Source organism: Quercus suber, unplaced genomic scaffold (genome assembly GCF_002906115.3).
Source record: "Quercus suber isolate HL8 unplaced genomic scaffold, Cork oak 2.0 scaffold_52, whole genome shotgun sequence".
Classification (NCBI taxonomy): Eukaryota; Viridiplantae; Streptophyta; class Magnoliopsida; order Fagales; family Fagaceae; genus Quercus; species Quercus suber.
The window spans coordinates 1,811,734-1,824,242 of record NW_027069517.1 but is presented as its reverse complement, the minus strand read 5'-3'; the positions used below and the strand labels follow the sequence as shown (position 1 = coordinate 1,824,242).

The 12,509-nt window shown below is 43.3% G+C and overlaps 1 protein-coding gene across 1 annotated transcript; it reads right to left on the bottom strand.

Annotated features, from left to right (window-relative positions):
• Positions 1 to 9,333: 9,333 nt before the first annotated feature.
• Positions 9,334 to 10,068, bottom strand: LOC136066944 (uncharacterized). The gene has a single exon (XM_065772029.1). The coding sequence runs from the start codon at positions 10,066 to 10,068 to the stop codon at positions 9,334 to 9,336; it is 735 nt and encodes a 244-aa protein (XP_065628101.1).
• Between the last annotated feature and the right edge of the window lie 2,441 nt (positions 10,069 to 12,509).

Below are 12,509 nucleotides of genomic sequence, written 5' to 3'. Positions count from 1 at the left end.
TTTCTTAATTCCTACAAAAAGATAATTTCAATTAGTAATGGATTTATTTATTGAAATGAATTGGAAGTACTTACCCAATGCCCCTAGTTTGGGGCATATTCCATGCTTAGATTGAAGCTGAATTTATTTGATGTTGTGACCATTGGGGTACATGAAAGAAGATCATGGTCCGCCATCCTTGGTTCCTGCAAAAAGACTTTCTTTCTCTAGCTTGTTAGAAACCAATTATTGTGAAAACTTGCACACAATATAAATAGGCCAATATTCCAAGTTTAAACATGCTTAATGCAAACAAATAGGCATAACCTAACATGCACCCAAACAATTTTGTCACATTGTTTTGATTTTGCTTCACAAGGTTGTTTGGATGATTAGGACCGGGCCTTTGAAAGGTTGCCTACGTACCTCTCTCGTAGAGGATCAGGTCAAGACGTAGTTCAAGAGAACTGGATTTTGAAAAAGAACGATTTTTTTTTTTTTTTTGGAAAAAAAATTTCCTTTTTTTTTTTTTTGGAACAAGATGTGATCTTTTGAACAACCATTTCAGAAAATCATAGTGTTTAAGAACCAAACAAATCTCTTTGATTAGGAATGATCAAGATCATTAAACTCATATAATCAAATTTGCTTCATCCTTTTGAACATCGTCAGATTAAGTCTCCAAAGACAATCAAGAAATGAAATGTGATAATATTTATGAATCACATTGTTGGGTGCAAACAAGGAGAGTGTTTTAGGTTTGGAAGTTCTTTTGAGTCATTTTGAGGATTTGAGAAGTTGAGAAATTTTGTCCTCGGACATATGATCCTGTGGGGTTTGAAAATATTAAGCATTTTTCCTTTTTAATTCAAGAGAAAATAATATTAGAGTTTAAGATGTGCCTACAACTAGCAACACTTCAAGAAGGTCTTTACTCATGGGTTGTAATGTAGGCCGGGTTTAGGTTATAAAATGAAAGATATAAAAGGCTCAAAATTCCCAATGATGTTTCCCGCAAGTATGCATTTCTCAAAACTCAAGTATTGGAGGAGTTTTCCAATTTCTTCATTGTCATCTTCTCACTAGTCTTCATTGGTCACTTGTATCAACAATCGTTTTAATGCTCATTCCTCTTGAATCATACCTCTAGACTTTCATCTTGTAAAATTATTCTCTTTTGCATCTTCAAGTTTCCAACTTGGTAGAATCTTCCAATTTTTTCTATTATTCTTCTTCATTTCTTTGGCCCTAACTTTTGCCTAGACCGCCCTTTTGGGTTTTCAGCCTAGCGGACTTCTTTTCTTTTCTTTTCTTTTTTTCTTTTTTTTTTCATCTCTTGATTGAATGAACTTTTGGGGACATTTTGCCCTCCTTATTTTTCTCAAATTAATGATTTTTGGTTATTTTGATACACTTTCTAGACTTCTTTCTTACCTCAATACACTTGCACCTTTCTATACTTAATGATTTTTGCCTTTTTTGATGAACTTTCTTTTAAATGAACCTTCTACTCTTCTTAGCATGATGAATTTTAGGTTCTTCAAACTTGATGCACATTTTGCTTTCTTTCACCTTGATGGAATTTCATTTCTCTTTCCTTGATTAAGTGAAAGCTCATTTAGTTTAATGAATTCTCTACTTGTCTTTCATCTCTTCTAGGAGAGCTTTATCAATTAGCTTCAAACCTACCAGGTCGACTCCTCCTCAACATGAGATTTAAGCATGCATACTTTGAATTTTCCCACCCTAGGTTTAGATTTTAGTGGGTTTATGTAAAAAAGAGGCTAAGTGTTTAAAAGCTCAAATGGGCTAGCAATGGATAATGATCATTCTAGGTAATAGGAAATAATTTGGTTTAACCAAAGATGACCTCCTATCCCTAGTAATGCTTGCTTGTAGGCACAGTGACTTGAGCTCTTTTAATAAATTCCTCTTAAAAGAAAAAGTATGAATGCTCTAATGATGTGAAACAAAAGACTTTTGAAAATTGGATCAAGTGCATGGATTCTTGGGATTTTCCGATGGATGGATTCTTTTTTATTGCCTTTTAAGACCATTTCTTCTTATATTCTAAGTCAAGTAGCAAAAGTCTTTACATGAATCAAATGAAATTAATCATTCCTTGGTACAAGTTGATTGCTCAAGCCTTTAAACATCAAGATTTAGAAAAAGTTTTGTCCAAGAGATCTTCATGTGCCCTTTTGAAAAAAAGACTTTAAAGAGTCTTGAAATCTTTGAAAGAAAAAAATTGATCTTTTTGAAAAAACCACTAGCAAGTCCAATGCCCCTAGTTCAAAGAAATTTTTTTTTTTAAATGACTTAAGGGCTCAATGCCCCTAGTCTAAGGATTGTTTTCATTTGAAATTTTTTCTCTTTTTTGGGGAAAGATTTGGAAATCTTGAAAAGAAAAAAAATTTTAAAATTTTTTTTTGTTTTTTTTTTTTCTAAATATATATACATGAACAAAGCTCATTAAATGCTACATGAAAATTTTGAATTCAAAGAAACATAGAAACATGGAATAAACGAACAAATTTTAAGCTTAACCATGATGTTGCAAACCAAATGTGGAGTGAGGCAAAGTTGAGTCACTTGCTTCTTCTTGGTCCATTTAGGATGCTTGAGGCTTGGTGTACTTGAACCTTGATTATGATGAAATGGCTTGGGCTTGCACTTGAAAGGCTTGAACCTTGATTATAATCTTTTGATATTTGTTTGAAATGGCTTGGGCTTGCACTTCGAAGGCTCGCATCTTGTGAGCTTTTCGCTTTTGATGTTGATCATGCGTATACACCTTTGATGGGCTCAAGTATTGGGCTTAGAATGATTCAAGAAAAATTTTCGGTTTCCATACCAAGTAGAGTTCAATCACAAGCCTTTGGGCTTGAGCTCATTCATAGCATACAAGATTCAAACAATTATGATGGGATCAAGCGTTGGACTTGAGTCATCATAGTTCAAACAACGGCCAAACAAATGCATAATGAAATGCAATTTACATGGACTGACCTAAGGTAGGTTCTATGGGTCATTACAACATGGGTAGAAGGTAGGTTAAAGGTCCCCACAAGTTAGGACGTCGTACCTCCCAACTTGTGACGCCAGGAGCACCGCGTTGGTCCGAACGGTACAGTTTGTCCTTATGAACCACCATGGCATAACCATGATGATCCTTGTCGCGGTGGGTGGTAGGTTCATCGCTGGGTATGTGAGTCTCAGGAAGACCACAATCCACGGCTAATACTACCGAGCTTCCAGGCTAGCACATAAATAAAATAAATTTCATTCAAGCAAATGATGCATGGCATGCAAAATAATGACATATTAGACATGTTATATACAAACAAAGCAATAAACAAACAATGACATGGTTGGCCACCATAACCTAATTGAAACTTAGCTTTCAATATCCCCAGTGGAGTCGCCACTGTGAGAGACCGCGCCCCCGACCCGTTTTAATGAATGTTGGGCCAAACCCACGTGAATGGGTGGAGTCGTGTTATTGCCCCTCAAAATGGAGGTTCGACTAGTTATATTTTCCCCTTTAGATTAAGGGTTTTACAATGGAGTCGCCACTTATTTAATTATTGGAAAAATAAGAAAACCATAATTAAAAAAATTCCTTATTTTATTAATTTGAAATTGAATTTACATTGAACATAGGAAATTACATGGCTTTGGTCCTAGATACAATCTAGGATAAAGTACATGTCTTTGTTTCCTAGTTACAATCTAGAAATTGAAAATTACAAGGATAAGTATTTGATCTACTAACCTTTGATCTAAGTTCGGAGGCTATGTTACAAGGTGGGAAGGTGTTAGACACCCACCTTGCCCGATAAAACCGGTCTTCTAGACTATGGTGGCCAACAATCATATCATATCATCCAATATGTCAATCAATTTACATGTTGAATTTAATGTGTGTGCATGTGATAAACCCTAATTCAATTTATTAAACATTGCATTTGGATTGAAAAATAAAATTCTAGTGAATGTGTGTGGATGGTGATAACCTAGATTCAAGGATTTGAAAGAATTATGAAACAAACATGTTTTTCATATTTTTGATGTAAATTTAAGATCAAAACAAGTGATATGCATGAACATGTGATGAACAACCAAGAACATGTAAAGAACGCATAAGAACATTTAAGAACATTCAAACATATTCAAGAGAATTTAAATAATCACTATCATGCTTTAATCCTAAATTCTAATCATGGCAACACAATAAACAAGTTAGAGAAAGGGATTATACCTTCATGCAAGATCTATACGGTGAAGGAGGAGACTCTTGGTAGAGGTCCTAAGGGTGGAGAAAAGAAGAACTAGGAGAGGGAGAGTGAGTCTCACTCAATACCTTGAGTCTCAAGAAGACCAAGATATGACAAGACTACTCTACTTCACTAGAACTCAAGAGAGGAGAAGAGAGGGGATCTTTTCGGTGTCTTGGAATGAAGGAGGGGAAGGGTTTATATAGTAGTAGTGGAGGGAATATGAATGGAATGTCATTTAATAAGGGTTGACAAGGATTATGAACCTATACCTCATTTTAACCTTGGGGAAAATCTGGTGCATTAAATGGAGAGATTGGTGGGAGTGGGGAGTAAGCCAAAATTCGGTTTTCCCGTAGCTGCTGTAACAGCTTGTAGAGCCAACTTCGAAAAATCATATCTGACCTAATTCTGATCGGAATTGTCTCATTCTTATACTCAAATTGAAGCCCCGGATGTCTAGTTTCTGGGAAAATTAACCTCATTCACAGATTCAAAACATTCTGAGAGATATTGATGAAATGGTGAGCAGAGGTCATTTGTTAGAAAATGGTTTCAGCACAATTAACATTAATAGGTCCCAAATTAGCTCCCAATTAACATTAAATGGCTCCAATCACTCCCATTTCAGAATTACTTGGTTCCAAATTTACTCTAATTAAAAGATAATTACACAAATTACTCATTGAATAATTAATGTTTAACTATCTAATTAATTAGGTGTATGCAACCTCACCATAAAATGTAGTCCTAACCAATCAAATTATGACACATCATTGATCTCAAATTGATCACTCCTATAACTAATTGAAATCAATTTTTCATAATCATTTATAGTCAGACTCAATTTGTGATAGTACATCTTAGCCATTAAAACTTGATTTGATGATAACTTTCAATCTGGTGGTCTGATTAAGGCTTATGACCAGTCGATTTGATTGATACAATATCAAGATCATTTTGGTGAAATGAGTCCAAGGATCTAATGGCTAGAATCAAGATGCATATTTCCAAGGCAAAATTACCCTTTTACCCTCCATGCGTGATTAAATATAGGTTGCAAAATGGGGTGTCAACAGTTCTCTTCGTTCGTCAATCAGGTCTAAGCTCCTCCCCAACAGTTCGTTGTTACTGTCTGGAGTGAAAGAACTCGTCCTTTGCGTTGGGAAGTTTGTTTCCAGGGGGATCACGGCCTCGGCACCATAAGTCATGGCAAAAGGGGTTTCCCTTGTTGACCGCTTGGGTGTAGTCCGGTACGTCCAGAGAACGTGGGGTAGCTCCTCTACCCATATTCCCTTAGCGTCATCCAGTCTCTTCTTGAGCCCATTGACGATGACCTTGTTAATAGCCTCCGCCTGTCCGTTTCCCTGAGGGTAGGCAAGCGTTGAGTATCTGTTTGTGATCCCCAGTTCACAACAGTACCTTCTGAAGGCCTTACTATCGAATTAGAGCCCATTATCCGAGATGAGGGTATGCGGGACACCAAATCACGTGACAATGTTCCTCCAAAGGAATTTCTTTGCGTCCATGTCCCTGATGTTGGCCAGGGGCTCTGCCTCCATCCACTTTGTGAAGTAGTCCGTGGCCATCAAGAGATATCTCTTATTCCCTGGCGCCTTGGGGAAATGTCCTACGATGTCCAAGCCCCACTGGGCAAACGGCCATGGACTAGACAAGGGATTGAGGGTCCCTCCGGGTTGATGAATATTCGGGGCGAACCTTTGGCATTGGTCACACTTTTTGACATAGTCCAGGGCTTCCTTCTGCATTCCTGGCCACCAGTATCATTGCGTGACAGCTCGGTAGGACAGGGATTTTCCCCCGTATGGCTCCCACAGATTCCCTCATGCAGCTCTTCTAGCAGTAATTCTGCTGCCTCGGGGTGGACGCACAGTAGGTATGGTCCAGAGTAGGAGCGCCTATACAACTTGTGATCCTCGGACAACCAGAACCGAGAAGCACTCCTTCGTATTTTCTCTGCCTCTAACTTCTCCTCGGGCAGAACGTCGTCTTTGAGGAATCTCGTTATGGGGTCCATCCAACTGGGGCCCACCCCGACCTGATGGACGGGGACCGCTCCTCTTGCCACCTCACCTGCTCTCTTCAGATGCTCCACAAGTATGAACTGAGGTAGGCTCGCGGCCGAGGAGGTCGTGAGGGTGGCTAACGAGTCAGCATGGCTGTTCCCACTCCTAGGAATGTGAGACAAGCTGAAGAGGTTGAACTCCGACTGCAAGCGTTTGACCAGGCTCAGGTACTCCTGCATTCTCGAGTCTTTGGCTTCCATCTCTCTCTTTACCTGCCCTACCACCAATTTCGAGTCCAAGAATATCTCAACCGACTTTCCTCCGATCTTCTGTACCATGACCATTCCTTGCAGTAATGCCTCGTACTCGGCCTCGTTGTTTGTGGCCGAGAATCTGAGCCTCAGGGACTTCTCTATGACATGATCTTCAGGGGATACTAAGACTCGTCCTACTCCTGACCCTCTTTGGTTTGCCGTGCCATCAACATATACTTTCCAGCATGGTGACCTCGGGACAGAGACTGCTTCAACTGGCTTCTCGTCAGCGATCCTTCCCTCGGCCCCTACTTCTATAGTAGGCTCAACGAACTCCGCCGTCAAGTCTGCCAGAACCTGACCCTTTATGGCAGTCCGAGGCATGTATTTAACGTCGAAGGCCCCCAAAATGGTGTTCCACTTTGCAATTCTTCTCGTGTAGTCGGCGGCCCGAAGTACGGACTTCAAGGGTAGTTGGGTTAAAACGACCACCGTGTGAGCCTGGAAGTAATGAGGCAGCTTTCGCGTAGCGTGGACCACGGCAAGTATGGCTTTCTCCAAGGGTAAGTACTTGACCTCGATTTCGTGCAATGACTTGCTGACGTAGTAGACCGATTTTTGGATGCCACTGTCATCTCGTATCAGCACCAGGCTCACAACGTGGTGCGCCACAGCAATGTATGCGTATAGGACCTCGTCGGCCTCCGAATTAGACATGATGGGTGGCCAGGCCAGGTAATCTTTGGGGTTTCGCGGAGGCCTTAGGTTTTGGATAGCTTTGATTTGGTCGAGGTCAACCTCGATCCTCTGGTGGGTGATGATGTAGCCTAGGAACTTGCCAGATCCCACGCCAAACGAGCACTTGGAAGCATTTAGTCGTAGCCTGTGCCTTTTGAGGACGTCAAATATACAGCCGAGGTCCCCCTAATGCTCAGATACCATTTTACTCTTCACCACCATATCGTCAATATAGATCTCAATGTTTTTGCCCAACAGCGGCTCGAACATTCTCGTCATCATCCTCTAATAAGTAGATCCAGCATTTTTCAGGCCGAATGGCATCACCTTGTAGTGGTAGTTCCCGATGGGTGTCACGAAGGCCGTCTTCTCCTGATCCTCCAAGGCTAATGGAATCTGATGATAGCCCTGAAAGGCATTTAGGAAGCTCATCCAAGGATGGCCTGTGGTCGCGTCCACCAGCTGGTCTATTCGTGGCATTGGGAAGGGGTCTTTTGGGCATGCTTTATTCAGGTCCGTGAAGTCTACGCAAACCCTCCATTTCCCACTTTTCTTCTTGACCACCACAGTGTTGGCTAACCACTCGGGGTAGAATACTTCTTTAATAGCCCCCGCGCGCTTAAGCTTATTGACCTCTTCCTTAATTGCCTCGGCGTGCTCCTTTGACGGGCGTCGGGGTGGCTGCTTCTTGGGGGTCACAGAAGGGTTGACGTTAAGGTGGTGACAGATGAAGGATGGGTCAATCCCTAGGGCATCGCAGGGATCCTATGCAAACACCTCAAGGTTCCTCCTGAGGAAATCAAGCAACTCCTCTTTCTCCCGGGGAGGCAGTTGGGTTCCGACCTGAAAGAACCTTTCCTAGTCGTTGTCGATGACTACTTTTTCTAGGCCTTCAAGCTTTGCTTCCTCAGCGGCCGTGTCAGCTGGTGCCACCGAGGTGGCTAACTGCTATAAGTTTTCAGCCACGGTGGCTAAGGATTCCGTATCTTGCGGACGTGAGGTGGATGCAACCATACACCGCCTTGCCGTTGACTGGCACCCTCGGATCTCGAGGATTCGACCTCCAGACGGGAATTTCACCTTCTGGTGCAAGAAAGAGGCGACGCCTCCCAAGGTGTGGAGCCAAGGCCTTCCCACAATGGCAGTGTAGGGGGAGTAAGTGTTCACCACTATAAAGTCCACCTCCACTACTTCCAGGCCAGTCTGGATGGGCAGCCTGATCACGCCCTCCGAGATGACTAGCTTCCCATCAAAGCTCATCAAGGGGGAGCTATAGGGCGACAAGTCCTCAGGCTTTAGCCCCAGCCCCTTATAGAGGTTGAGGTACATAACCTCCACTGCGCTGCCACCATCCACCATCACCCTCTTAACGTCATAGTCCCCAATCTTGAGGGTGATCACCAAAGCGTCGTCGTGGGGTTGGGTGGTCCCGTCCTTGTCCTCCTCGAAAAAAGTCAGGGTCGGGTGGCAGCCTCTTCTGGCCCTCTTTGGCTCGGACTGGGACTCCCCGGCGGCCACTTGGGTCACGGACAGCACTCGCGAGGGGCGCATGCCTATTTTTCCTGGCGCAGCCAAGATCACATTAATCGTTCCAGCGGGCTGCCTCATGGCAGTATCCCTCCGTGACTCCTGGTAGGTCTGGCCCTGTTGGCTGTTGGAATGGTGCAGGAGGTGCTTCAGCTTCCCCTCCCGGACTAACTAGTCCAGGTGGTTCCAAAGATTCCTACAGTCCTCCGTAGCGTGCCTGTGGTCCTGGTGATATTGGCAGTAGCGGTCCTGATTACGCTTTTTAGGATCCCCCGACATCTTATTCGGCCACTTGAAGTACGATTCGTTCTTGATCTTTTCCAGCACCCTGTGCACCGGTTCTCGGAACACAACGCCGACAGCCTGGGCGTTTGTCGCCCCAGATTGTCCCATGAAATCTCTCCTCAGACGGGCGTTGTTATACCAGTCCAACCTGGAATCCCTCCTCTCCTGAGGGATAGCCTTCTCCTTCCCTTTGCCTTGTAGCAAGTCTTCCTCCACCCGTTTGTATTTGTCGATCCGATCCATTAACTACCGCACGCTAGTGGCGGGTTTACCAGTTAAGGACTTCCTCAGGCCGTGCCCCATCGGGAGCCCGTTCTTGAATGTGTTGATGGCGACATCGTCGTACTTGCCGTCCAGCTCGTTGTAAATCTCCCAATACTTGTCTGAGTAAGCCTTGAGGGTCTCGTCGTCGCGCATGGTCAAGGACAGCAATGCGCTCATGGGCCGAGGAGGTCTGCTGTTCGTGACAAAACGGGAACCAAAGGCCTGGGTCAGCTGTCTGTACGAGTCTACGGAATTCGTCCTCAAGCCGTTGAACCACCTCATTGCGACAGGTCCCAAGCTGGACGGGAAGACTTTGCACATCAGCGCCTCGTTCTTAGAGTGAACGGCCATCCTCTGGTTGAACTGGCTCACGTGCTCCACGGGGTCCGTTTTGCCATTGTAAACGGTGAAGGTTGGCTGCTGGAACCTCCGAGGGAGCACCGCCTCTTCTATGCGACGCGTAAAGGGCGACCTGGAGAGCTGGTCCAGCGCCCTGCTCATGACGTCACTTCCTAAGCCCCTAGGGGTTGGGCTGCCACGCCTACGCCTCTGGTAGCGCTCATCCTCGTGGGAGAAAGTTTCACTCAGGGGTGTTGTCGACCTTTGCCTGTAGTCGTCATCATTTTCGTCGTCAGAGGGTAAGTCAAGACTAGGCTCGGATCGCCTTCGCTGTGCATGGCGCAGCTTTCTCTTCAGATCATCTATCTCTCGCTGCATGGCCACCTTACCATCCTGTCTCCGGGATGCGTGACTCTTATCCTCTTGCAATCGCGCAGTCGGGCCATTATTGCTCTTCCGGGGCACGTGGCCGCTTCTTTGCGTGTGGCTTTCGCTAGTTTGTAAGGTATGCACGCTTCCTTCTCGGAATCATCTGTTCTCCTCGTTCTGGTCGTGCCCAGTGTCACCATAGTTATTCGGACGCTGGGATCTAGCCGGTTCGTGCCGATGGGAACTCCCTTGATGAGGGTCTGACCCTACCATGCCTGGCTGTTATCCTTACTGATGCACGAGTTCTCCCCACAGACGGCGCCAATTGTAAGGACCAGGTTCAGGCCTCTCAGTGTATTACGGGAATGGACCCAAGCCCAGCTAGCCCTGCAATTAATTTGTAGAGAGCGGGGTCAAGAACTAGGCCCTAGTAAGGGGTGCAACGACCACGCGTGGTAGTTCTCAGGTGAACGTGAACAATGATGCTCCTCAACCTTTCTCCGGCGAGCTTCCTGTTCTTATGACTTCCTCCCTTTTTTCCTTTTCTCCAAAAGAAAAGAACCTTCTTGCCTTAAAAGGGATCCCTTACATTATATACCCCTTTGCTCATTGATCACGGCCCTACATTTGTTGAGCAACCAGGCCACCACTTGAGTACCTGTCCCATCAGCCACCTTCCCGTTCTTCCAGTGGGTTGCGACAACCAAGGCAACACTGTTCTGTAATCTCCTCCTCATTAATGCGGCCAGGACATTAGTTGAGGGCATTTAATGGGGAGGTGACAGCTCGCCTTAGACTTGCTCCTTCACCGTGCTCTCGTTGTCGACGCGTGGCGCTTGCCCTTTCCTCCTCGGATATTTAAGAAGACTCCTCTTTGGTGGTGGGGTGCTCGTGCATTTCTGAGGTCTTGAATGTCCGAGGACGGGGTCGTCCTCGGACCTGTTCCTTAGGGGCTGGACATCGTACTTTTATCCTCGGACCCCACATGCATCCTCGGCATGGGCTTCTGGGCCTGGTTTGAAGTGGGCCGAAGCTGCCTGACTTTCTGGCCCCACAATTAATAATTTATTAATATTATAGTTAAAAGTTTTTTTATTAAATATTTATTAATTGAGCAAGACTTAGGTATAGTATTTAGGTACTATTCCTTAGGTTCCCCTTTTAAGATTCTGTCATGTGGATATCTTGTTATGGGATGGAAGTGTATTTTTTAGTTAAGTAACCACATGAATAAATCTTAAGAAAGAAACTTAAGGAACAACACCTAAGATACTGTACTTAAGTTTTGTTCTTTTTAATTATAATATCTACTAAAAAATTATGCAAAAACAAGAAATTTTAAAATAAAAAAAAACATTTTAGGTGAAAAATATTAAGATATAAAAAGTCAAATAAAATTAATATTTTAATATATTAGAATAACTTATTTTGATTGTCTTCAAAATGCATAAGGCATGTCCTCCTTGGCTCTTTTAAGAGGATGAGGCTATCTCTCCAAAGGACATAAATGGATTATGGAAAATCGACAAACTATTAAACTGTGGACTAAAAATTGGATACCACCATCACATCCAAAACTTTTCTCTCTTCCAATCCACTCTTGGTACAAATTAAATTCCTTGTCTAAATTCAATACTGAATATACCCCATCCCCATGGAGTTACCATCTTTGATTTCACTATTTGGTTAGGACATAACTCCCTAGTTTTTAAGGGTCAAAATATCCCTCCTCATATCCTAAGAAAGAACTCTCTGTCCCATGCAATCAAACTCTACTACTTAAGTAATATCCCGGCACAATCTATACGCATCTAAACTCATATAGATATATTGGACACCAGCACGAATCCCTTTCATTACTATTAACATAGGTGGAAGTTTCAAAAGGTAATCCTGGTAATTCAGGAGCCAACGGTATCATTCAAAACAATAAAGGTGAATTGTTATGGGGCTTCTCTTTAAATTCAGGAATCTCCAATGATACAAAAGTTGAGCTCTAGGCTATCCGGGAAGGTCTAATACAACAGATTTATTCTTTATTAGCTGCTAAATGGGTAAAAGACCCCAACCTGGAATATCCTCCTGAGTAGCATCTCAAAGGGAGAGAAATCTTATTCGATACATACCCAAACCTTTTTGTTGCAATTTTTGTGCTGGGATTATATGGGCTTTGTTTCATCCCGTAATGTGTGTTCATTTTTTTTTTTTTTTTTTAATGAACAAAAATGGGTAGAAAGGGGCAACCTGAGATGGCATCTTTCACCTCGGTGTGACCATAGTAACAATCTATCCACTGAATCCAAGTTTACGGAAGCAAGGGATCTGGATGAGCCATAGTTGTGTATCCAACCCCATCGAGAACGCTAGTAAGTATGAGCCGAGAACATAGAGTTAAGATCCCACTTTTATGCACCCAAAAAATAAAAAAAAAAATAAAAAAGTCCTCTTGG